Genomic DNA, 26,981 nt, shown 5'->3' on the forward strand with positions numbered 1-26,981 from the left:
CGCTGCCACCGATGACGTAATCGGTGTGCGCAGCGCCCCATTTGCGCCCCGTTCGCGATATTTGGTAGCGAACGCCGCAGTTGCGCTGTTCGCTACCCGCGCCCAGTTCACGGGGCCTTGCTGTGCCGGCAGCGGCGCAAGTTAAGGTGGAGGTGCGGGGCGGCCGCCTGCCAGCACCTCCATCCCCGGCCTCCTGCCGCCCCCCCCCCCCCCCCCCCGTGGCATTGCCGGCTGTTTCCCGAGAGCCCGGCACTTCTCCTTGGTGCCGGGCTCATTTGCCGGCACTCGCGAGCGGGAATCGCGCTGTTGCAGGCCCCTCCCCCTTAACAATGGGAGGAAGGCCTGCAGTACCGCAGCGTGTGGCGCTGCGGCACGTTGCGCTGCGATATTCAGTTTCAGCGCCCTAAGAGGGACGCGGAGCGCCTCGAGCCTTGCCCCGTCCCCCTCTAGGGGCAATGAAACTGAATATCTGACGATCGCTAAAGCCTCGAACGCTGCGCTAAATCCTGCGCTCAGGCGACTTTGGCGCCCCAACCCAATTTCTAGGCCATTATTCTCTAATAAGAGGAGAGGCAGGTGACCTGCTGTGTGACAGTGCTTCACTAAACAGTTAATGAAAACGAATTAAAAGAGGACCAGGGTAACTCGCCCTTTAGTTTCTTCCTCTGTGAGAAATAGCTTACCACCTGTCACCTCTGTCTTATGACTTTGCCAAAGTTAGGTACTCACCACTAGGGAAATGGTGGCATTGTTTTTTTTTAAATTGTTCTTGGGTTGTGGGTTACATTGGCATGGCTACATTTATTGCCCATCTCTAGTTTCCCTAAGAAGGTGACGATGGACCTCCTTGTTGAACTGTTGCATCCTTGTGACAATGGTGCAGCCCATAATAGTATTAGTTAGGAAATTTAAGGTTCTTGACCCAGTAATGATGAAGGAACAGGTAATATACCTCCAAGTCAGAATGTTGTGTGACTTGGAGGAGAATTTGGAGGTAATGGTGTTCCCATAACATTGCTACTCTTTTTTGGTAGTAGAGATCACCAGTGCTTTGTGATCATTTTTTGGGGAGAGGAATATCATCTAATTCTATCTGATATTATATACTTGAAGAGCTAGAGTACATATAATATTGTAGTACTCATATGCACATTTTTCTAACCATTATTCCCACAAAGAAAACAAGTTAGTCTGAAATGCACTAAATAGCTTTGCACTTTTTTCTAGGGACATTTTATTGTGTGGGAGGGAGCGCCTGGTGCAAGGCTGTCATGGAAGGGTCACAAACGCGTTGCTTTTCTCTTCAAAAACCATTTCCTGACCTGCAAACCAAAAAGAGACAGCAGGACAGATACGCAATGTTACATCTTTAAAAATCTGATGAAGGTTAGTTTTGCATATTTTGTATCAAACACTGTGTGGTGTATTTAACCTGTTCCACCTTAAGAGAACTACCTTAAGAGATGTACTACTTTCTCTTGGCTGCTGTATACTGTAATACCGGTGGTGACCACACCGGTATATAAGTGTTGTGTAGGGATTTGCTGGGCAGTTCAGCCCTGACCTCCGAATAGTAAAGACCTGTTAAAGTTATTCTTGTGGTCTGTGTCCAGTGATTTATAATAAGCATAACTGGGACATACAAACTTAACAGTGGCGACGAGTCCGATCTTACCCTGCGGCAGTTTTACATCCAAGGCAGCTTCGTCCTCAGAACGGGCGTCGAGAAGAGGCATCCGCCCTCATCATCCTGCTGAGCACCATCGCACGGGAGGCATCGAGAACCCGGGTTAAAAAGAAAAATTCTGACCACGAAGCCCTCCATCAGCAACAGGCAGTGACCATCCCTTCTACCACGGTGGTGGGTAAGCCGATCAGCGACACGAGCAGAAAGTCGGCCGCGTTGACTGTGGAGTGGGGGAGGGAAAACGGAGGAAAAAGGGCGGAGAACTCGACCACGGCCGGTGAAAAGGGCCGGGCTGCAATCGAGGCCGAGAGGCGCAGCAACTGGGGCAGCTTAAGGCGCGAGAGCCGCGGAGAACTCAAACGCAGCCGGTGTAAAGGACCGGGCTGCATGAGAACCGCTGGGGAGGTGAGAACGGCAGCAGCACGGCAATCGCCATTGCAGCCAGCGGGGGAAGAAGGCAAACGCGGGAATCCGCCATTGTAGTCGGCGGGGGAAGAAGACGAGCGCGGGAAAGACCGCCAAGCGCGGGAAGCCGCCATTTTAGTAGGCGGGGGAAGAAGACAAGCGTGGGAAGCCGCCATTTTGAGAAAAAGAAAAGTTTTTTAAACTTGCAAGGATGCCTAAACATGGGAACATTCATACCTTTGATAGTGATATCGAAGATTGGACCACGTATGTAGAACGCATGGAAGTTTATTGTAAAGCAAATAAGGTACCAGATGATGAGAAAGCACTAACCTTATTAAGCTCAATGGGTGCGAAGACAAACGGGCTATTGAAGCACCTTCTGTCACCAGATAAACCGGCGGATCAGACTTTCGCGAATATTGTTACTGTCCTGAAAAATCATTTAAACCCCACGCCGCTGATGATAGCGGAACGATTTAAATTTTACAGAAGAACGCAGCTGAAAGACGAAAGCAACGCTGAATTTTTAATTGAACTGCGTAAGCTATCAAAGTACTGTCAGTTTGGAACAGGACTAGCAGATGCGCTGAGAGATAAATTTGTGTGTGGATTGTTAAAAGAAGGAACACAAAAGCGACTGCTTGAGGAGAATGATCTTACGCTTGATAAAGCTGTCACTATTGCAGCATCGCACGAAGCCGCAGCAAGAGGCACTGCGGAAATGCAGCTACGGTCACCGGAACTCAGCACCAATCAAATGGTCTTGGGTACAGTAAAATGCTATCGTTGTGGAAAGACAACGCACGATCAGAACCAGTGCTGGTTCAAAAATCAGGAATGCAGAAAATGTGGCAGGCTTGGTCACATAGCTAAAGTATGCTGGTCAGGAAAGAAGACCAGCAACAAAAAGTCACCGCAGGAAAAGTACAGAAAGGTACACAAGGTGACAGAGAACAGTTCGAACGAACAGAAGTCAAATTCAGACTCCAGCAGTAATGAACTGGGTAGTCTAAGAGTACACAATGTTGGTAATGAAGCAGATCTCCAAACAATCTGGGTCACACTTCAGATAGCAGGAGTCCAAGTGAAGATGGAATTGGACACTGGATCGGCATTGACGGTCATGAATAAGCAAGATTACAAAAGGTTATTCCCACATATTCCCCTACGGGATATGGAGATTGTGTTGAAAACATACACGGGGCAAAGAGTATACCCCATCGGGAAGATAGAGGTAAAGGTGGTCCACAAGGGCAAAGAAAGCCGAGGAATGGACTTATATGTGCTACCTGAGGGAGGTCCACCACTACTGGGACGGGAGTGGATTAGGAAAATAAATATGGACTGGCATTCCTTAAAAGCACTAACGGTAGATTCCGGTAAAAAAGATGTCAAACCTAAACGATTGTCCAGAATATTGGACGATGCTAAAGAGGTGTTCCAACAGGGACTGGGAACACTGAGAGGAATTACGGCAAACATCAAGGTTGAAGAACATGCAAACCCGAAATTTTTCAAAGCCAGACCGGTACCTTATGCGATACGACCTGCTGTGGGAGCTGAGCTGGAAGGGCTAGAACGTTCAGGAGTACTGTCTAAGGTAGACTGGAGTGAGTGGGCCACGCCCATTGTCCCCGTCATGAAGCGTTCATCGAGCAACAAGCCGGGGGAACCGGGGAAGGTTCGCATCTGTGGAGATTTCAAGATCACTGTTAATCCGGTGCTTCACACGGTGCAGTATCCGCTTTCGCGGATTGAGGATATCTTCGCTTCGTTGTCTGGCGGGAAACACTTCACCAAGATAGACCTGGCGCAGGCGTACTTACAGATGGAAGTTGAGGAAGAGTCATGCCAGTATCTCACGATCAACACGCATAGAGGCTTGTACCGGTATAATAGACTGGTTTTTGGAGTGGCATCAGCTCCAGCAATTTGGCAGAGGGCCATGGAGCAGGTATTACAGGGAATTCCAGGCACACAATGTTACCTGGACGATATTCTGATTACAGGAGATGATGACGAGGAACACCTTGCAAATTTGGAACTGGTGCTCACCAGATTGAAAGAATATGGACTTCGAGTTAATCGCCAGAAATGTGAGTTCTTTCAGAAGCGGATCTCGTACTGTGGTCATGTCATTGACCAGGAGGGGCTTCATAAGTCTCCTGACAAGATCGAAGCTGTTGTGAAGGCTCCCGCTCCGGATAATGTATCCCAGTTGAGGTCGTTCCTAGGGTTGATTAACTATTACCATAAGTTTCTGCCAAATTTATCCACTGTGCTGCACCCGCTGAACGCTCTTTTGCAGAAGGGAGTACCATGGAAGTGGAGCGAGGACTGTAAGAGGGCCTTTCGCGAAAGCAAGGCATTGATCACCTCAGAGGAAGTGTTGGCTCACTTCAACCCAACGCTGCCTATTCGTTTGGCTTGTGATGCTTCTCCATATGGTATTGGGGCAGTACTCTCACACAAGTTGCCAAATGGCCTGGAGAGGCCAGTTGCGTTCACATCCAGATCATTGACCTCCGCTGAGCGCAAATATGCTCAGATAGATAGGGAGGCTCTCAGCCTTGTGTGGGGAGTAAAGAAGTTTAATCATTACCTGCAGGGCCAAAAGTTTACGCTTCTGACAGACCACCAGCCGTTGGTATCCATTTTTAACCCTAAGAAAGGTGTTTCGGTGATGACAGCACAGAGACTCCAGAGATGGTCCCTTTTCCTAGGGGCACATCAATATCAGATTGAATTCAAAGGTACAAAGCAGCATGGTAATGCTGATGGGCTGTCGCGCCTGCCACTACCTACAGAGGAGGAGGCACCGACGGTTGACCCTGTTGAGTTATTTCAGTCGACCATCATCAAATGTTTACCAGTCACCAATGCAAGTATTGAAAGAGAAACCAGGAACGACCCGACACTGTCCCGGGTCTACGAAGTGACAGTGAAGGGATGGCCAGCACATGGTGATCCACTGTTACCAGCATTCTCAGCAAGACGAGACCAGCTGTCCGTCTGTCAAGGAACATTGATGTATGGAACAAGGGTGATTATTCCTCCTAAGTTAAGAGAGAGAGTTCTAAAGGAACTGCATGAAGGTCATCTGGGGGGAGTCAAGATGAAAAGCCTTGCTAGGGCTTATGTGTGGTGGCCGGGTATCGACCAACAGATAGAGGATCTGACGAAAAGCTGCTCAGGGTGCCAAAAAGTGCAAAATGCACCTCCGATTGCACCGCTGCATCCATGGGAATGGCCTTCAACCCCATGGCAACGTGTACATATTGACTTTGCTGGTCCATTCATGGACTCCATGTTTTTAATTGCGGTGGACGCACATTCTAAATGGCCAGAAGTGATTAAGATGACTACCACTACCTCGGAAAAGACGATTGTGGTGTATGTGCCTTTTAAGAGCAATTATGGTGTATGTGCCTTTAAGAGCCCCAGGTGTGCGTAATGCCGGTAATTGCCACTTGGGCTATATAAGCCTGTGTATTGTGTATATCCTTTAGAAACCCCCCCCAGACTTGCTTAGTAAATACCTATGAACCAACTCCTGTCTTCAGTGTCTTTATCTACACACGGACACTACAGTGGCGACGAAGTGGAAACGGACTTACCTGCAATTCGGCAGCACCTCAAGGACATCGATTCCTCCAGCGTCCAGAAGACTCAAGGAAGTAAGAGAAACTGTGGTTTCACCAGCTGGCCAAGCTGGTGACAGGTACTGCGCTAATCCTTCCTGGGCGTCAGGCTGGAGCTCCAGCGGTGGGCTCTACATCTGAGACAGGCAGCGAAATCGGAGGCAAGCAATAACGGACTGGGAGGGTGCACTCGAGAGACGGCCGGCGCGGCAAGCAGGTCAGCGTTTAGACCTCCGTCGGGAACGAGTCTCCAACAGTGAATAAACAGCGTTGTTATCGGTAGCAGCGGCGGGAAAGCGCGGGAAGCGCCATATCGTTGCTACAGAGAGAAAAAAAAGCGCAGGAAGCGCCATATCTTTTCTGAAATGCCTAAATCTGGTAATATTGAGGCTTTTGATGGCGAAATAGAAGATTGGACCACATACGTGGAAAGAGTAGAGGTTTATTGCACTGCAAATGGAATAACAGATGAAAAAAAAGCTTCAGTACTTCTGAACTTAATGGGCGCGAAGACATACGGGCTGTTACGAAATTTAATCACTCCAGCCAAACCAAAGGACAAGACTTTTAAAGAAATTGTTGATACCCTGCAGGAGCATTTAAACCCAACACCGCTGCTGATAGCGGAACGATTCAAGTTCTTCAAGAGAAATCAACACAAGAATGAAAGTAACGCTGATTACCTAACCGAATTAAGAAAGCTATCAAAGTACTGCCAATTCGGAGCAGGACTATCGGATTATCTTCGAGACAAATTTGTTTGCGGTCTCTTAAGTGAAGGAACACAAAAAAGACTGCTTTCTGAAAAAGATTTAACATTGGACAAAGCTTTCAGTATGGCTGTATCATACGAAGCAGCAGCAAAAGGAGCTGCAGAGATACAACAAGAGACACAGGACTTCGGCACCCATAAAATGACACAGGAGTTCGGAAGATGTTATCGCTGCGGCAGATCCACCCATAACCAGAGGGACTGCTGGTTCAAGGGCAAAGCATGCAGGCAATGTGGTAAGATTGGACACATTGCACGGGTATGCCAATCTGGACAAAATAAATCCACTGACAGAAAACAAAAAATCAATAAAGAAAAGTACAGGAAGGTACAAATGATGGCGGACAGTAGCTCCGAAGACCAGAATAGCGATAGCGACTCCGGAAACAAGAGACTAAGCTGTCTCAAATTACATAATGTACTTGCCAAAGAGGATTACCAAACCATTTGGGGTACCCTCACAATAGCAGGGTCCCCAGTTAAAATGGAGCTAGATACAGGATCAGCTCTAACCGTAATAAATCGACGAGATTACGAGAGGCTATTTTCGCATATACCTCTAAAAGACACATCCATTATCTTAAAAACATATACGGGGCAGAAAGTCTACCCCAAAGGAAAAATAAGGGTGCCTGTGGTATACAACGGCAAAGAAATACAAAAGTTGTATTTATACATTCTACAAGATGGTGGTCCCTTTTTCTAGGGGCACACCAATACAACATTGAATACAAAGGGTCAAAACAGCATGGGAATGCTGACGGTTTATCACGCCTACCGTTGCCAACGATAGAAGAGGCACCTACAGTAGACCCAGTAGAGATATTCCACTCTACCATAGTGGAATGTCTACCGGTGACAAATTCTGCCATTGAAAGGGAGACAAGAAATGACCCTACTCTCTCACGGGTCTACAATTTAACAGTGAAGGGATGGCCAGCACATGGCGAACCACTGTTGCCAGCATTCTCGCAAAGAAGAGAACAGCTGTCAGTGTGCCGAGGAACCTTGATGTGTGGATCCAGAGTGGTGATTCCACCCAAACTCCAGGATAAAGTGCTAAAGGAGCTTCACGAGGGGCATCTGGGTGGAGTGAAAATGAAGAACCTAGCTAGGGCGTTTGTATGGTGGCCAGGTATCGATGGAGACATCGAAGACATGACCAAGAGCTGCCTAGGATGCCAGAAGGTCCAAAATGCTCCGCCACAGGCCCCTTTACATCCATGGGAGTGGCCCTCATCTCCCTGGCAAAGGGTGCACATTGACTTTGCTGGTCCATTTATGGACTCAATGTTCTTAATCGCAGTTGATGCACACTCCAAGTGGCCGGAGGTAATAAAGATGTCCTCCACCACCACGGAAAAAACCATCACAGTATTAAGGCCCATATTTGCCAGGAAAGGGCTGCCAGAGCAGATATGTTCTGATAATGGACCGCAATTTATGTCCGAAGAATTCAGAAAGTTCTTAAAGAACAATGGGGTAAAGCACTACACGTCCGCCCCATACCATCCCGCCACCAATGGATTGGCTGAAAGGTTTGTCCAGACCTTCAAGAAGGCCATCAAGGCCATGGGTAATGAAGACATAAAACTTCAGCACAAGGTGGATAACTTCTTATTTGCATATAGGAATGCAACGCATATGGTTACTAACCAAACTCCCGCCATGATGTTCTACAATAGAAACCTAAGATGCCGGCTGGATTTGGTCAAGCCCAACATCCGAAGGGACGTGGAGAACCGGCAGTTTCAGGGCATGAACGAAAGGCCAACTAGGGCCTTCCAGATAGGCCAACCGGTTTTGGCCCGGGACTACCGTACCGAGAAATGGCAGCCTGGAACTATCTGCACACGATTAGGACCACTGATGTATACCGTGGACATCGGAGACAGCATAATAAGGCGCCATGCTGACCAAATCATCCGAAAAGGGACAACCTACACCACCACTCTATACATCTAACGATGAAGTAGAGATACCCATATCTACCTCCGATCCGGTGATACTGGAGCCCGATGAACCCGACACTGGCCTTCAAGCCGAATCAGCCTTGCCAGAAGAACCTACTACACCACCAGAAACTACTACACCCCCGAGGCGTTATCCGGACCGAGTCAGGAAGCCTCCTGAGAGACTAACTTATAATTAATTAATACAGCAATGTATATTATTTTGCATATAACATGTAATTAATAATTACTTAAAATATGATGTACTAGTTAGCTAGAAGGGGAGGAATTGTGGTGTATGTGCCTTTAAGAGCCCCAGGTGTGCGTAATGCCGGTAATTGCCACTTGGGCTATATAAGCCTGTGTATTGTGTATATCCTTTAGAAACCCCCCCCAGACTTGCTTAGTAAATACCTATGAACCAACTCCTGTCTTCAGTGTCTTTATCTACACACGGACACTACAACGATCGCGGTGCTAAGAACGATATTTGCAAGAAATGGATTGCCAGAACAAATATGTTCAGACAACGGACCGCAGTTCGTGTCAGAAGAATTCCAGAAATTCATGAAGAAGAATGGGGTGAAACATTAATACCTCTGCCCCATATCATCCGGCTACAAACGGGTTGGCCGAGAGATTTGTACAAACGTTCAAAAACGCAATAAAGGCCATGAGCGAAGATCAGATTCCACTACAACACAAGGTGGACAAATTCCTACTGGCATATCGAAACGCCACTCATGCAGTGACAAACCAAAGTCCTGCCATGATGTTCTATAACAGGAGGTTGCGGTCCAGGTTGGACTTGTTAAAACCAAATGTGCGGAGGGAAGTTGAAAACAAACAGTTCCAGCATATAAATAACAAGACCACTCGGAGTTTCGAAATAGGACAACCAGTGTTAGCCCGGGACTATAAAAACGAGAAATGGCAATCTGGAACAATTCGGGCCAGACAAGGACCCCTGATGTACACGGTAGATATTGGTGAAAATGTAATATGCTGACCAACTGGTAGAATCGAGAACAAGGGTCGAACCTATGGTTACGGCAGAGACAACCGTGGAAGAAGTTAGTGAACCTGAAGCACCTACCTCAGAAGTGAATGTACCTGATGATGATGTCCAATCCATAAGAGACCAACTAGATGAGTCACCCCAGCAACGAGAATCAGAGACCCCTGAAAGGCGTTATCCAACTCGAATCAGGAGGCCTACTCAGAGACTGAATCTTTGAACTGTTTTGCATGAAGTTGTATATATATATGTTATTATGTTATGTTAAATGGGGATATAACTGTTAAGCTAAAAAGGGAGGATTGTGGTGTATGTAACCTGTTCCACCTTAAGAGAACTACCTTAAGAGATGTACTACTTTCTCTTGGCTGCTGTATACTGTAATACCGGTGGTGACCACACCTGTATATAAGTGTTGTGTAGGGATTTGCTGGGCAGTTCAGCCCTGACCTCCGAATAGTAAAGACCTGTTAAAGTTATTCTTGTGGTCTGTGTCCAGTGATTTATAATAAGCATAACTGGGACACACAGACTTAACACACTGAATTCTATTGGTCTCTGCCAAAGCATGTGTCGTTCATCATATCAAACAGTAAGGTCCGTATATTTTTCCTCCCATGAAAATGCAGAATCTTGTTGGGTACAATTGTGGCAGCAACCCTGCAGTACCTTGCTTATGTGGCTGTTCCTCTATGCTTAAAATTCTGTGATCTTTAGTGCTGGTTTTGCCGATTTTGAGTGAATTGCACCGAATAAACCAGCGCAACCAAGTGGAACTTCCAGGCCGCTGCATTTTTCCAGCATTTTCTGTTTTTATTTCAAGATCGGCAGTATTTTATTTTTTGCTTGTATTGCTGTATTCCTATATTGGGCTATGCGGTTCATTAAAGTACCTGCCGGGTTTTCCTGTGGACAAAATGTTTACTACTACTCTTGTCCTAGAAACTGTTAAGATCTTTTGATGGCGGTGTATACTTTGCCCACTTGTTCATCAGTCTGAAAGATGAAACATCTGAACCGAGAATCTTTTATTAAAAAAAAAAATTGTGTGCAGAATTTCAACTCTACTTTTCTTCACGTAGCTCACTAACATCGATGTGAATGACTTTGTGGAGGGTGATGAACGATCCTTTGAAATCTGGCATGAACGAGAAGACTCTGTACGTAAATACACTCTCCAGGCACGAACTGTGAATATAAAGACCTCATGGGTAAAAGACATTGGTGGCATACAGCAGCGCTTCAGTCTACCCGCCTGGAGTAAGTATCTGGCAAAATCCATGTAATAAATATTGTGCTGCCCGTGTCCTAATTCACACCCATCACCCCTGTGTTCGCTGACCTACATTGGCTCCCGGTTCAGCAACGCCTTGAGTTTAAAATTTTCATCGTTGTTTTCAAATCCCTTCATGGCCTCGCCCTTCCCTATCTCTGTAATCTCCTCCTACCCTACAACCCTCCGAGATATCTGCGTTCCTCCAATTCTGCTCTCTTGATATCGATGATTTTAATCCTTCCATCCATTGGCAGCCGTGCCTTCAGCTGCCAAGGCCCTTGACTCCGGAATTCCCTCCCTAAACCTCTCTGCTTCTCTACTTCACTTTCCTCCTTTACGATGCTCATTAAAACTTACCTCTTTGACCAACCTGCCCTAATATCTCTTTATGTGGCTTGGTGTCAAACTTTGTTTGATAACGCTCCTGTGAAGCGCCTTGGGAAGTTTATTACGTTAAAGGCGCTATATAACTACAAGTTGATGTTGTTGTTACTGCTTCAAAATTTACTATTGCTTTTTCAATGATTTGGCAACAAGGATTACACACCAGGACATTTAGTTACAATAAAGTAGTCACATGTCTTGAGTACATCCTCTTTGTAACTATTAGAATTTTCAATTTATATTATATTTTATATGCACCAATAAACTTTACCCTTTGCCACTCAACCCCAGTAACAGTACTGTTCTGTAATCTGCCCCAGTCTGGCTTATTTTTTTTGGAGTACATCAGTGCCAGTCCTGAGGCATGGAATATATTCAGCTAGATAAAGCACTCCTAAGTCTCCTCGTGCAGTTAGAAATTCAACTTTTTCTGCACTGCAATGTGCCTTTACCCCAACCTCAGATGAGCTCCTCAACTGCAACAGTGAATTTTTTTGATTTTTCCATCCAGCCACCCTTGTGACCTCGTAGAGTGAGATTGCCAACGTGTTAATTATGTGTTATTTTGTAGCCTGTGTCTGTAAAGAATTCTTAGGACCTTTCTAGCTAGTAAAAAGTGTAGACTTTTGTCCTAGAATCTAACCCAGATTGATATCACAGGCCACAGAAGTGAAAGGTCATTGTCTAACCCAGTGCCCGTGTTGTATTCTGTGATGTACTTAAGTTTGACTGACTCACTTAACTATATACTGCCACTGACACCTTTTATTCTACTTCAAAATTCTGGCACTAAACAATACCAAGATCCATGATTGTGAATAATTCAGTAAAATTCTATTGGTAAAAGGGGAAAATGATCTGTTAATGAGTCTTCTTGGAGGAAGAAAATACCAATTTTTTGAAAAATACGATTTTTTTTTTTAAACCTGTCAATGCTGTTTTCTGTATTCTGTTACCTTGTACCCAAATCGATAAGGAGTGAGAATTTTCAATAAGAAAGTGTGACGGATAAAGGAGACTGTGAACCAAGTGAATATGTATGTTTTTAGATCCCCCCGAATTTGTGGAGAAACTGGCAGATTGTACTGCTGAAATGGGTCAGACAGTGAAACTGGCGTGCCTGGTTATTGGAAATCCCAAGCCCGTTGTCACATGGTATAAAGGTAATTTTTTTTTTAACTGTTTAAAAAATGTCGCTATAACTTGCATCCAGTCAAACCAAAAAAATAGCTGGCAACCAATGCTGTTATCCACATTTTTCTTTTAAGAGAAGCTTATAAGAGCTCTTTGGTGGTCTAGGAGGTGAATAAATCCACTGACTGGAAAATCCCAGGTTTGATTTCTGTCCTTTGCTAAGCTAGCTGATCACAGCTGGGGCAGCTGTTGAGATGCTACAATCAGCCTCAGTGCCCCTGAGTTCGGAAAGGGAAACAAACCCCAGTGACTCTCTGCTGGAAAGTGTGCATGTCTGGATGTTGACTGAGCAGAGAATTGGGCTCAGCTGTGTCCTGGAATTTAAACTTTTTTTTGCAAAAACAGAAAAATTGTGCACTGGTTTTCACACTGATGTAGTGATATAATTTCTCAACATGGCTTTATAGGAGGGCACATTGACTGTATAGTTTGCATCGTTACAGTTGGGCGAGATAACTAAACAAACCATTAGATGGCCAAAAGACCACTCTTCACCTTATCTATTTAAGTGTGAGAAATGGTTAATATCTTAATTGCCTGATTATTGAAAATAAATTGTTTAATCTTCAATTGAGCCTGAATGTCAACAGCAGCCCTGGGGTCCTCAGTTTCGTGCTTTGCACTCTCATGGAAGGAGCCGAAGTGGGCTCTGTGGAATCATCAAGCACATAAGGTTTCGTAAGAAACTAAGTCAAACCTTATCTCACCCTATCCCATGCATGGCATACATAAAGGTGCAAACTTCACTTCATAGAAGACTACATCTGCTTATGGAAACTGTCTCTTTGCTGTGAACGTAAGTGAAAAGTTTGGGAAGATGGTCCAAAATGTACTTCTGTGCTCACTAAGGACTAAGTTTGGATTGTCCAAACCCATTTCATGTAGGACCCTTACAGCCAACAGAGAGAGGAGACTTTCATATCATCAGTCTCAACTGAGTCCAAACCCAGGTAAAAGGACTGTCTGCTAACTTACTGCCACCTGGTCCCTCATTCCTTTGTTATGTTTAATTTCAGCAGTGTTTTCCACAGGTTGGATCTACCTCAAAGTTCAGTACATTTCAATTAGCTTGGCCTCACAAAGAATTCACCAGACTGATACCTGGGATGGCAGGAATGACGTATGATGAGAGATTGGGTCGATTAGGCTTATATTCGCTAGAGTTTAGAAGAATGAGAGGGGATCTCATTGAAACTTTTAAAATTCTAACAGGACTAGACAGACTAGATGCAGGAAGGATGTTCCCGATGGTGGGGGAGTCCATAACCAGGGGTCACAGTCTAAGGATAAGGGGTAAGCCATTTAGGACTGAGATGAGGAGGAATTTCTTCACCCAGAGAGTGGTGAACCTGTGGAATTCTCTACCACAGAAGGCAGTTGAGGCCAATTCATTAAATATATTCAAGAAGGAGTTAGATATATTTCTTAAGGCTAAAGGGATCAAGGGATACAACAGGGACAGGGTACTGAATTTGGATGATCAGCCATGATCGCATTGAATGGCGGAGCAGACTCGAGGGGCCGAATGGCCTACTCCTGCTTCTATTTTCTATGTATCTAATCTACAGCACAGAAACGAGACATTCGGCCCAACTGGTCTGTGCCAGTGTTTATACTCCACATGAGCTTCGTTCCGCTCTAATTATCTCTTCCTATCCTGCCCCCATATCCGTCTACTCCCTTCTCCCTCCTGTATGCATCAAGCCTCCCCTTAACTGTGTCAGTGCTTGCTCTCTGCTTCAATCACTCCCCATGTGGCAGCTAGTTCCACATACTCATCACTCTGTTTAAAGGCATTCTTCTTAAATTCTTTATTTTATCTATTATTGGCTACATTATATTTGTACCCACTTGTTCTGGATTCACTCATAAGTAGAGAAGGCTTTTCCATGTCCACCCTGTTGAGCCCCTTCATAATGTTGGGCCTATATTAGGTCTCCTCTTAGTCTTCTCTTTTCTAGAGAAAAGAGTCCCAGCCTGCTCAATATTTCTTGATGGTTGCATCCCCTCAATACTGGTAACATTCTTGTAAATTTTTCTACACTTTCTCCAGTGCTTCAGTATTTTTTTTGTAATGGCCCGTAATTTCCGATGTGTGTGCACAACCGTAGGGACCTCACAAGTGCTGGTTTCAGGCATGCGAAGCACATGTGCTGAAAACCGTCAATTCTGATCTGTCAAGAATCCGCTTGACCTGGAGAAGGGCCTCTGCAGGTGGAGTGTTCCGCTTTCTGCAGAACCTTCGCCCGCTGAAATCCCTTAAAAATCTTTGCCTGGTAAAAGCAGACGTAAGGCCTGCTTTTACCAGCATAAGAGTTTAAAAAAGTAAAAAATACTCATTTATAATGTAAAAAATACTTTTAAAAAAGGTAAGTTTATTTTCAGCCCCGTAAAAAAAACTTTATTTTTATCAAAAAATTAAATTTGTTTAAAATATTTAATTTAATGTAATTTTAACTCATTTTAAAAATGTGATTTAAAAAAAATGCATTTAATGTTGTAGTGTCTTTTTTCAGTGATCCCCATTCATACTTTTGACAGGTCTACCTGTCAATAGTATGAAGGGGGATTCCCTTCTCCCATTGGCTCGCCTGGCCCACATGACCCCAAGGACGCTTGCGAACTGCCTGCGCCCCTGGGATACCTGGGCCTTTGTGTGCGCGCGCACCAGGAGAGGCCCAGGGGTGGAGGAGTCCGGACCTCGGGTGCCCTCGGGTAAGAGCGTAGATTTTTTTCCCGCTAGGAGGCATCTGCACGCAGGAAGCCTCCTATTGGAAATTACGGGCCAATATTTAACAAAGTCAAATGTCTAAATCAATGTGATTTGCTTATGCCGGTTAGATAACAGATACCTGTTGCATATCTAGTGATGACCTCGCACAAAAATTGTTAATTTCGCTGAGCATTTTCAAAATACTCATTCATGTTTTGACACTAGATGGCAAACCTGTGGAAGTTGACCCACATCACATTATTATAGAGGATGAAGACGGCTCCTGCACGCTGATCTTGGATACTCTCAATGCTGCCGACTCAGGGCAGTATATGTGTTATGCAGCCAGTACTGCAGGAAATGCCAGTACACTTGGAAAGATTCTTATACAAGGTAGGAACAGATCCCAATCGCCTTCACCTAAACATCTAAAAATTTTGTAAAACTAGTGAAGCTCCTGTGGCATTGGACATGGAAAGTAATGCGTTCCTTTTTTTCTATTTATATTATTTAAACTTTATTTTTTTCTAATAAAAATCAACATTTTCTGTTCATTTGTTTTTTAAAGTTGAAATACTTATCTATTTTTCTGATCCTCTTGAATTCCATCATCAGTTTTGGAGGTGAGCAACATGTCATTCAAAAGCAGCCTCTGATTGTCTGAAAACTAGTTCTAAAGTTCCGTTTTTCAGTCAGCCAAGACTCCAGTCAGCCAAGACTCGGGAATATAAAGATTGAAATTTCCCTGCTGTAGATATGCCCAAGTCAATGATATCACTTGACAACTTGGCCTAGATATTAGTCGACGCTGCGGCTGTTTTGCAGGCGTAAAATGGGCTCCTGAGCATCCAATCTGTCAGGTGGTGTGCATGCGTGCGCACACATTCTACGCAAGAAGTGCGCAACCTGCCATTTTTGTGAAGGCAAATAAAGAGGCGTCCAGGGCCTGTTGCATATGTAAATAAGGGGCCTAACGCCTGTTTCAGGTCCCCTTCCAGAAATTGGTCTGCCCTGAATGCAGCCAATGCCAAGGCAGCTGTGTTCAGGAAAACCAGGTCTACATGCGGCCCAACCAGCAATCCTTAAAGGGACCACTGGAGGCCGCCACCAAAAAGGTACGTTTTTTAAAAATTATTTACCTGACTGTGGAGCTGGGAGGAGGAGTACTCATCCCGACTCTACAGCAGTGCCAGCCCTCACCTAAACACCTCCTCTCTCCCTCCTAGAAGCTAGTTGAGGGCCGCTGTTGCCGATGAGCTGCCTGAGGATGCCCAGCGGGCGACCTCAGCTCGCTGGCTTCGGAAATGAAGTTCGAGGCCTAATATCAGGTGTGCCTCGGGCATACCCATTCTAGTACAAGAATCGTTCCTTGCGCACAGCAATTTCTAGGCCCTAATTTCTCATCAGCCCAGGTAGAACTACTAATAACTCTTTGGGGCTTCAAGGGTTTGGTTGCTAACATTAGAGAAACACAAAGTTTGGTATCACACTGTTAAACTTTGAAATAATGAACTTCAATGCCCAATTAAGATCACTTGCCTGCTAAATTGGATAATATACCAAAGCTGATCACTTTTTCTTAATACTGAATTTGTAGGAAACTTTATGATATCAACAATTAATATTCTTACTTTAATTTCCAGTGCCTCCAAGGTTTGTAAGCCGACTTAGAAACATCCCATTTATAGAGAATGAAGATACACAGTTTGCATGTACTATTGAAGCTGCACCAGCCCCACAGATAAGGTAAAGTTTATTCATTTAATAACCTTTTGTTCTTGCATTGGTTGATTTAAAAAAAAAAAACATCTTCTGATGTGTAAATGTTATGCTATGTTACAGTAAATATATACAGGTAAGTTGGGAGTGCTGCAAACTGAGCACAGTAACTATTGCACTGATTCACGCTTTCCTCAAGCGAGGCTCTGTGCTAGGAGAGTAGCCTCACAAGATTTACCCTGTGCAGTGTAAAGGCTAAGACCAACCCTCTGGGATTACCTCCCTAAAACCCTCTGCCTCATCACCTTCCTCTGCTTTAACACCCTCTGTAAAATTCACCTCTTTGACCAGGCTTTTGGTCACCCCCTCCTAATCGCCTTCCATGGCTTGACGTTTGTTTTCCTCATGCTTCTGTGATATGCCCCGAGATGTTTATCTAAATTACAGAAGCTATATAAATACAAGTTGTTGTAGTTTTGGACACAAAATTAAAGGAAGGATATTGGAGCCATGGAAATGGTACAGTGAACATTCACAAGAATGGTGTCAGGAATGAAAGTTATAATTGTGAGTAAAGGCTCAACAAATTTCGGGATTTTTTTTTACTAGACTGGAATAGGTTAAAAGGTAACTCTAATAGAACTTTTCAAAATTATGAAATATTTTGAGACTGTAAATAGTTACCAATTATTTTCACTAGTTGGTCTCCAGATCCTCCTCCAGGTCCCCTCTCCTGATTGCCTCTTCCCCCTGCGGATTGCCTCGCTGCCTCCTGATCACCTCTTCCCCCTCCCGATCACCATCCCCCTCTCCCAATTGCCTCCCTCTTCTTCCGCTGACTTTCCCCTTGCTGGTCTCCTCCTCCCTCCCCCACCCCCTGATTGCTTCCACGCCTCCAGACAAACTCTCCCCCTCCTAGTTGCCTCCCAACCGCCACCCCCCCCTTCCCCTTTTTAATCTATAAACAACATGTTTTTAAAATTGAACACCTAGCTGTCTTTTTCAGATAAACATTTGTTCTAATGTTCATCAAATCTACTTGATCAAATTACATCCTTTTAAATCATTGCAAACCATTTATTATCCTATGTGCATATATGTATGTAGTGCAAACAAATATGTATTTATATAAATCAACTGATTCAACAGTTGTTGTTTCAGATTAGTGGATACCATAGCCTAGATTTCTGGTGGCACCACTTTAAACTAATCATGGCACTGTCCGGGTATAGGGCCATTTAACTAGGGAGTGAGCCTGTGCCAATAGTGACGCAATAGAGCCACCCACCCTCGAGGAGTCAGAATGATCTCGGGACAACACCTTGCCACTGCCAGAAGAGCAACCAAAGGCCTGGATCAGGCCAAAGATCAAAGTTTGAAATGTTTTTGTCTCTGACGGATTAGAAGGCCCAGTCTGGAATAGTGATCAACCCCTCTGGATTGATTAGTATTTGATCACTAGGTGGTGGTGTCCACATTAGGCCCAAAATGGAACTACTCTCAGCAGACAAGGAACTGCTCGACCTATCACAACCATATCTGGCGGGATTCCCAGGGCAGTCCTGGAACGCACCCAGACTGCTCCCAAAAAATAAGTGGGGGCCAACACTAGAAGCAACTTCCCACTTAATTTTAAATTTTGTGGGAGTTTGTGAATGGAGCAGAAACCATACAGATCCAAGTTCCATCCAATTTCTGACCTGCCTGCTGGATTAATGGCCTCGTTGCGCTTACAATTTCTGGGTTAGGCTTTTCTTCACTAAACTGGATTTTGAAATATTCCACTGAAAATGGATGTTTTTGAAGTTTTCTTAAATATCGGTTACATTGATTTACGATTAATTCTGTTCTATTGAAGATGGAGTATTGATGGTTCACCAATAACAAATAAAACAAAGTACCAGACTTTCTATGACCTGCAATTTGGAGTTGCCGTGCTGGTCATCAAAAACACAGAAAAGAATGATCTTGGAGTCTATGAATGTGAAGTGAGTATGACGAAGAAAGCTTTATTGCTCAAAGAATAATTTTCACCTATAAAGTTTAAATACAACTCAACAGAACAACTGTCCATTTAGTTCACTAGCATAACCAATTTCCTTTTGGGGATGGGAGGCTTGACTTCATATGTCAAGTATGAGCATAGAATTAAATGTTGCAATAGTTTTACACATTTTACGCACACATATATATATAGAACTCTTCCCAATCTGGTTTAATGTTCCACTTCAATAAATGGAATGGCAGTCAGCAGCATTCCTGATCTGACTGAGGTAGAACTTTCTGATGCCACATTAGAAGGAAGTTTGCAACATCTTACCTGAAGGTGCATGTACATAGATCCCTGAAGGCAGCAGGACAGGTAGATAAGGTGGTTAAAAAGGCATATGGGATACTTGCCTTCATTAGCCGAGGCATAGAATATAAGAGCAGGGAGGTTATGATGGAGCTGTACAAAACGCTAGTTAGGTCACAGCTGGAATACTGTGTGCAGTTCTGGTCGCCACACTATAGGAAGGATGTGATTGCATTGGAGAGGGTGCAGAGGAGATTCACCAGGCTGTTACCTGGGCTGGAGCGCTTCAGCTATGAAGAGAGACTGGACAAGCTGGGGTTGTTTTCCTTAGAGCAGAGAAGGCTGAGGGGGGACCTGATTGAGGTGTACAAAATTATGAGGGTCATAGATAGGGTAGATAGAAAGGAACTTTTCCCCTTAGTAGAGGGGTCAATAACCAGGGGGCATAGTTTCAAGGTAAGGGGCAGGAGGTTTAGAGGGGATTTGAGGAAAAACTTTTTCACCCAGAGGGTGGTTGGAATCTGGAACTCACTACCTGAAAGGGTGGTAGAGGCAGGAACCCTCACAACATTCAAGAAGCATTTAGATGAGCACTTGAAACGCCGTAGCATACAAGGCTACGGACCAAGTGCTGGAAAATGGGATTAGAATAGACAGGGCTTGATGGCCGGCGTGTACACGATGGGCCGAAGGGCCTCTTTCTGTGCTGTATAACTCTATGGAGGAGAAATTCGGTTGGTTGCGCCACCGATTAACGCCTAAAGAGGCCGAGAAGTGGGGCGCTAGCCAATTTCCGGGCGGGCGCAGGGCGCCTAGCACCTCGCCCCATATTGAGCATGCATTTAGCGCCCGCTCACGGGCGCAAGCTGATTGTGACGTCATTTGAGTGTGCAATGCCTTTTGGGCGCCCCGGACCGGAAATTCAGTGGCGCCCCCCTCCGTAGCGCCTGGCGCTAATAGTGACAGCTTACCTGGAACCTTACCAAGTTGCTCTCGGGCTGGAGGAGCGTTATTTAAAGGGGACTGGTGTGGCTTAAAAGCTGCAGCCATTTTTGGAGCACAACTTCCTCGAGAGCTACAAAGAGTTGCTGAGCTGCACACTGAGAGCCATTTGACCACTGAGCCACCGCAGGCAGACGATCTTCAGCCTTCTGACCATCACCTTGCTGTTGGTGAGCCTTGACAACGGGGAACCTTCCTGTGCGCACTTATTATGGGGGCTGCATTGGAGGGGAACGTACTGCTGCTGAATCATCTGGAAAGGGCACTGAGACGCAGGGAGAGGGGGGCGGGCATGGCCAGATGGAGGAGGGCCAACAGACGTCGCCACAGCAGACCTTACGCTGGCAGGGTTTTCCGACAGCAGTTTTCTTACATGAACATGCCGGAGGAGCAGTGTGTCAGAAGGCTGCGATTTAGAAAGGAGGTGGTGACTGAGCTGTGCCAGCTGCTTCAGCCAGATCTTCAGCCTCAGATAAGGTGCAGGACATCTCTGTCGGTGGCTGAGAAGATGCCTGCTGGCCTGAACTTCTACGCGAGCGGCTCTTCTCAGGCTGCGCGTCAGAGGCTGATCAGAAGTAGCTTCTAGGCCCCTCTCACGGAATGCTTGCTGCCATTCCAAGAACAGGAATGGAACCGGTCTGATACCCCCAAGCCTGTGAAGGGCAAGATGCATGTAAATAGCAGGCATGGCCATTGTAAATGAAGAAAGTGTTTCATTACACAAAATGTGGTTCCTTCAAACATGAGAAAGCTATGGCAACAGAAAGCAAAACTAATACACTGACACATAACTGCCTCTCACACCCGGGAGACTGTCCAAAACATAAATCACATTCCGACCATCTTCCTTGGCCTTGATTCCACTGCGCCAACCAAAGCATCCACTGCGCCAACCAAAGCATCCAATGCCCCATCAGTGAGGCGTTCCGCCCTCTGCCTCACCCTTTCCATGTCTTGCTAGGCTGGTGCACCACAGGTAGGCTCCCACCGCTTTGAAGGCCTACAAGGCAGTGAGTGTGTCTGGTGATGCCAATTGACCTGCCCCTTTAAGAGCTGGCCGGCGCCAGTGTGTCTCAGGGAAAGTGATTATTGACAGCACCTTCGCTGCGCCCCGCCGCCGCGGAATTGGGTTGCGCCGCCAGGTTAGCGCCTTAAGAGTAGCGTGCAACGCCTGATTTAGCGCCGCAATCACCTTTAGGGGCGCTGCAACCCAATATCACGCTAGGTGGCGCTAAATTACGCCTGGTGCTAAACTTTGCGCATCGCCAGGACTAGCGCCCCAAACGCGGCTATACTGAATTTCTAGGCCTATGACTCTAAGGTGCTTCTGACTAGGTATTTTAATCATAAAACACAATAATCCGGGCAACTGAGAGGCATAAATAGTTGTGCAGATAGCTCCCTTCACTGATGGGGAGTCCAGACTGGCTCATGGGCCATTCTGCCCTTGAATCCCAAGGAACTCAGTTTCATTTGCTTATAATTCTCATTTGTCCTGTTTGAATACTACTGTTTGTACGAGTGTAGGTTTGGAAACTACTACTAAATTCCCATCTGTCAGTTCAGCAGAGACAGCGACGCTGAATGAATTCACTCCACTGTTGTCAGTTCTGAACTAGCCTAGCCACTTAAGTCATCTGTGTCTCTTTGTATGACAAGTCACTCTTGAAATTGTCTATCCAGTGCTTCATTGGTCTTCTTCAGCTTCTTGTTCCATGTGCCTCTATGTGCAGGGCCTTGAAAGGTATTCTAGCTGTTTCCATTCTGGAAAAGTGACGAAACCATCATAGTTGTCTTTCTCGGATCTTCTGAAGTTTGGAAAGAGTTGTTAATATTGTGGTCAAATCCCAAAACAGAACACCAAGACCTATTAGTACAGAAACTTGAAATATAGAGTATGTAAGTTAATGGGAATATGGATTTGAACTTTATATAACCCCAAAATTTCTGCAGTGGCCTTGGGGGAGCAGCACTGGGGTGAAGAGCAACTTGCGCATGCCCACCACTGACATTCCTGACTCATTGCTGCTCCTGGCTTTCAGTGTTGCTAGGGGCATAACAGGAAAATACATTTTCCTTATTTACATCACACTGCAATATACTTGCTCTTTTGTGAGGGAGCAAATTATGGACCTGCTTCTAAAAGTACTGGAAGTTGTAATGGGGACAACGACGGCTGGAACCCTCGAAGATCCGGGTTCCATTCCAAATCCCCCGCTGACAGTCCGCTGCCACGCACCCTACTTTCTGGCCCATGTGTGACTCTCCTGCCACCCAAGGCTCCATGGTATCCAGCCCAACAAAGATAAACATCTTTAACAGTTCTGCATTACAATATATAGGATTGTGCAATAATTCAATAGAACACACTTCTACTTTAAAGATGTACTAGCACAGGAAAGGAGGAGTACACCAACATAATTTAACACGTGCATCAGAGGCAATGCTCTTATTCTATTTTATGTTTGTAAATGTGAATTGTTGTGTTTTTATTCTCCCAGGTTACAAACAAGCTGGGTACAGCTAGAAATGTTGCAGAGTTGTACCTTCAGGCCCCTGTCTTGATTCCAGAAAGGAGAGATCATCAGGTTGTCATGATTGAAGGTAAGTTCTATAGTTACTCTTTCTACTGTAGTCATCGTTATGGGAGCTGAAGAATTAGAGAAAATCTTGGTCCAGAAGCTGTCGCAGTTGTCAGGAAGTGAAGTCAAGTTAATTATGGTTAAATGGTTGAGTTCGGAGACTTTCCTGAAAACAGCCAAAAATTAAAAGGATGAAATTGATCATTTAGACTTATAAAAACTCTCTCTCTCACTATATAGACGTACAAATTCTGCACCCTTTCCTTCCACAAACCTTACTTCAAGGAGATTTGAACTGACAGATTACTGGCGAAGGGAACAAGTGAGGCTTGTGGACAGAGCAGGATTGTGGGGCACATCGGGAAAATGATGGACAGGCCAGGGCTGGCAACTAACAGACAGCATGGGCGGGAGGCAGGACACAGAGAAGAGATTTAGGACTGAGAGTGGGAAAAGATGAATTAGGAGCAAAGTTGCAAGGAGACTAGGGTGTGGGAGGGGTACCGGAGTTGGTCAGAAGGAAAGGGCAAGGGGGGCTTAGGGAAGGGTGGGGGAGGTGGAGAAAGAGTATTACGGGTGATCAAAGGACATGGTATTAAGGGAAGAGGCACAAGTAGCAGGAGAAGGTGAATTTGGGGGTGTACGAAGGGCAGAGTTTTGAGGGGTGAGTGATGGGAGGAATATAAATTGGAGGGCGTGTCACATGGAAGGCATCAAACGACTACATAAGCAGATGGGGAAGTGACAAAAGAGGATGGGAGTGATAGAGAGGGGAGAGGAGCATACAGACATGAGGCATTGGTGCAAAGCAGAAGCAACATAATGGATATTGAGGTCAACGACTTTGTTTAAGCGCATAAGAACATAAGGCCCCTCGAGTCTGTTCCACTATTTAGTAAGATCTTGGCTGAACTTCTATATCATTTCCACTTTCCTGCCCTATCCCCATATCCCTTGATTCCCTTAGTGCCCAAGAATCTATCGATCTCAATCTTGAATATACGCAACAACTGGAATTCTCTACCCCAGAGAGCTGTGGATACTCAAAGATTCACAACCCTCTGAGTGACGACATTTCTCCTCATCTCAGTCCTAAATGGCCAGCTCCTTATCGTGAGACTATGACCCCTAGTTCTAGACTCTCCAGCCAGGGAAAACAGCCTCCGAGCATCTACCCTGTCGAGCCCGTAAGAATTTTATACGTTTCAATGAGATAATTTCTCATTCTTCTAAACTCCAGAGACTATAGGCCCATTCTACTCAATCTCGCCTCATAGGACAGCCCTGTCATCCCAGGAATCAATCTAGTGAACCTTCGTTGCACCCCTACTAAGGTAAGTATATCCTTCCTTGGGTAAGGAGACCTAAAGTGTACAAAGTACTCCAGGCGTGGTCTCACCAAAGCCCTATATAATTGCAGCAAGACTTCCCTGCTCATATACTCCAGCCCCAGTGCAATAAAGGCATCAGGTAGTGGAGGCAATAGGACCGAGGCTGTGCTGGCAGCAGAGGGGAAATGCAAATGTAATGCAAGGGAATTGCAGTACCTTCCCTTTGCATTTCTTTCCAAACATACAGAATCGCCACCAATTAGCCCAAGTTCAGCCTACATCTCACCCATCACCTGAAACCTTCCTACAACCCTTGCTGGATCCCTTGACCAACCACCCCGTACCTCGCTTCCCACCAGTAAAGTGGAGATATAAGGCAGAATAACAAAAGTCACAGAGGGGAGCACTAATTTTTTTTTAAAGCTCGATCTATTTTATTTATTAACCAGTGGACCTTCTGTGCCTTTGCTCACTGTGATTCAGAGGTTTTATAAGAACAAAGGTTATTATGGGAAGTGTATTACAGGTAGACTACCCTTTATCCGGACTTCCGAAAACCGAAACCCTCTTAAAAACCGAAGGTTTTTTCGTTCAGCGTAAGTCGTGCGTACGAACGAAAAAACCTTCGGTTTTTAGAGGGTTCCAGTTTTGGAAGTTCGGATAAAGGGTAAGTCGTGCGCACGACCCCCCGCCGACCCCCGACAACCGCCGACCCCCCCGCGGACCCCGCCGACAACCGCCGACCCCCCCCCGTACCCCGCCGGCCCCGACCCCCGCCGACCCCGACTGACTTACGCTGAGCGTCAGCGTAAGTCGTGCGCACGACCCCCCCGCCGACCCCCCCCCCCGCCGACCCACCTTCCGAAATCCGAAATTCTCCTTTATCCGAAACTCGGCTGGTCCCGAGGTTTTCGGATAAAGGATAGTCTACCTGTACCAGGGACACTGAATTATCAGCATTGAGAGTGGCCCTTCGATCTGGTAGTACTAGGATGGGGTCTCAACATCTAGCAGTACTGTAAGATAGGCTTCCAGGAACACTGGATAGGCCTGGAGTCACTGAGAGAGAGATCGTGGAACCTAAGGGCACTGGGGAGAGTTCTCAATGTCTGAAACCATTGAGGGCAGTTATGTGATTAGGGAACATTGGGAATCAGTTTGGGGATTGTGAATAATGAGATAGGGTCTAACTGTGAGTGGGGAAGGAAACCTGAGCAAGGAGATCCTGAGGCCCAGCAGGAATCAGGAGGGGTTTTCCGAGCATTGTGGGTTGGTGCAATTGGTATTGTGGGAAACACCCATGTGAGGAAGGGAGACCCAAGAGAATAAGAACTGCTGCCATTGGCCCCTTCTGAAACATTAGGCTCCTACTCCCACCCACTGAGGCCAACGTCCCCTTCACCCCATCTCCCTTTGTCCCTCTCCTTCCCCGCCCTCCTCCTCTTCCACACCCCTCTCTCCCCTCCCCTCCTACTCCCTTACATCTTCCTTTGTCCCCTTCCTCATATTGCCACACCCCTCTTTTTATATCTCACCCCATCCCCTCACTCTCCCCTACACCTCCCCTGTCTCTTCTCTGTCTCCCATCTTATCCTCTCCCCTACCTCTTCTCCCCCTGTCTCTTCCCCCCCCCCCCCACCCTCAGCATTTCCCTCTGTTCTCCCCTTCTCCTCATCCCCCCCCTCCTCAACAACAACAATGTACATCTATATTTTTAAAATTCATGCTTGGGATATGGGCACCACTGGCAAAGCCGACATTTATTGCCCATCCCTAGTTGCCCTTGAGAAGGTAATGGTGGGCCGCCTTCTTGAACCGCTATAGTCCGTGTGGTGTAGGTGCTCCCACTATGAGGCATGATAGGGAGTTTCAGGATTTTGACCCAGCGACGCTAAAAGAACTGCGATATATGTCCATGTTGGGATGGTGTGTGAATTGGAATGGAACTTGGAGGTGATGGTGTTCCCATGCACCTGCTGCTCTTGTTCTTCTAGGTGGTAGAGGTGCAGGTTTTAGAGGTGCTTTCAAAGAAGCCTTGGTAGATGGGTGATTGAGGGAGTGGATGCTTAAGCTGGTGGATGGGGTGCCGAGCTGGTGGATGGGGTGCCGAGCAAGCGGATTGCTGTGTCCTGGATGGTGTTGAACTTCTTGAGTGTTGTTACAGCTGCACCCATCAAAGCAAGTGAAGAGTACTCCATCATACTCCTCACTTGTGCCTTGTAGGTGGTGGAAAGGCTTTGGTGAGTCAGGAACTGAGCCACTCGCCACAGAATACCTAGCCTCTGACCTCTAACAGCCACAACATTTATTTGACTGGTCCAGTTTTGAGTTAATAGTCAATGGTGACCTCCAGGATATTGGTGGTGGGGGATTCGATGTTGTTAATGCCATTGAATGTTATGGGGAGGTGGTTAGGCTCTCTCTTGTTGGAGATGGTCATTGCCTGGCACTTGTGTGGTGCAAATGTTACTTGCTACTTATCAGTCCAGGTCTTGCTGCATGTGGGCATGGACTGCTTTATTATCTGAGGAATTGCAAATGCAGTGTATATAGTTCCTTTATATAATAGAAAAATTCCTCAAGGTGCTTCACAGATACATAATCAAACAAAAATTGACACCAAGTCAAAGAACAATTAGGAGCAGTGACTAAATGCTTGGTCAGAGGTAGGTTTTAAGGAGTGTCTTAAAGGAGGGGAGAGAAATGGAGGCGGCGAGGTTTAGGGCGGGAATTCGAGCTTCAGATCTAGATGGCTGAAGGCACTCCACCTCCTCCAGAATTTTTTTTTAAGTTTCTGTTTATAAATAAAAAGCAGAGACAACCTTAAAAAATGCTCTACAAGGTGTATATAAAAAAAATCAATGACAAAATTACTCAGAGCAAGCTGAACATAGGAACAGGAGTAGGCCATTGAGCCCCTCGAGCCTGTTCTGCCATTCATTGAGATCATGGCTGATCTGCGACCTAACCCTATATACCCGCCTTTGGCCCATATCCCTTAATACC

At 45.8% G+C, this 26,981-nt stretch overlaps 1 protein-coding gene across 3 annotated transcripts in view; it reads left to right on the forward strand.

Moving 5' to 3' along the window:
* obscnb (obscurin, cytoskeletal calmodulin and titin-interacting RhoGEF b) overlaps positions 1–26,981 on the forward strand; it is a 656,492-nt gene that overhangs the window by 437,813 nt on the left and 191,698 nt on the right. For all 3 annotated transcript variants that reach the window (XM_085987453.1, XM_085987451.1, XM_085987452.1), the window contains 7 exons: positions 1,228–1,386; positions 10,561–10,738; positions 12,188–12,301; positions 15,271–15,438; positions 16,689–16,791; positions 18,623–18,752; positions 22,564–22,666. In XM_085987453.1, coding sequence (XP_085843579.1) covers positions 1,228–1,386; positions 10,561–10,738; positions 12,188–12,301; positions 15,271–15,438; positions 16,689–16,791; positions 18,623–18,752; positions 22,564–22,666 — 955 coding nt within the window. The remainder of the gene's footprint in view (positions 1–1,227; positions 1,387–10,560; positions 10,739–12,187; positions 12,302–15,270; positions 15,439–16,688; positions 16,792–18,622; positions 18,753–22,563; positions 22,667–26,981) is intronic.

The sequence above is a fragment of the Somniosus microcephalus genome, chromosome 5, assembly GCF_052327205.1.
Source record: "Somniosus microcephalus isolate GS21.2 chromosome 5, FLI_Smic_1.0, whole genome shotgun sequence".
Classification (NCBI taxonomy): domain Eukaryota; kingdom Metazoa; phylum Chordata; class Chondrichthyes; order Squaliformes; family Somniosidae; genus Somniosus; species Somniosus microcephalus.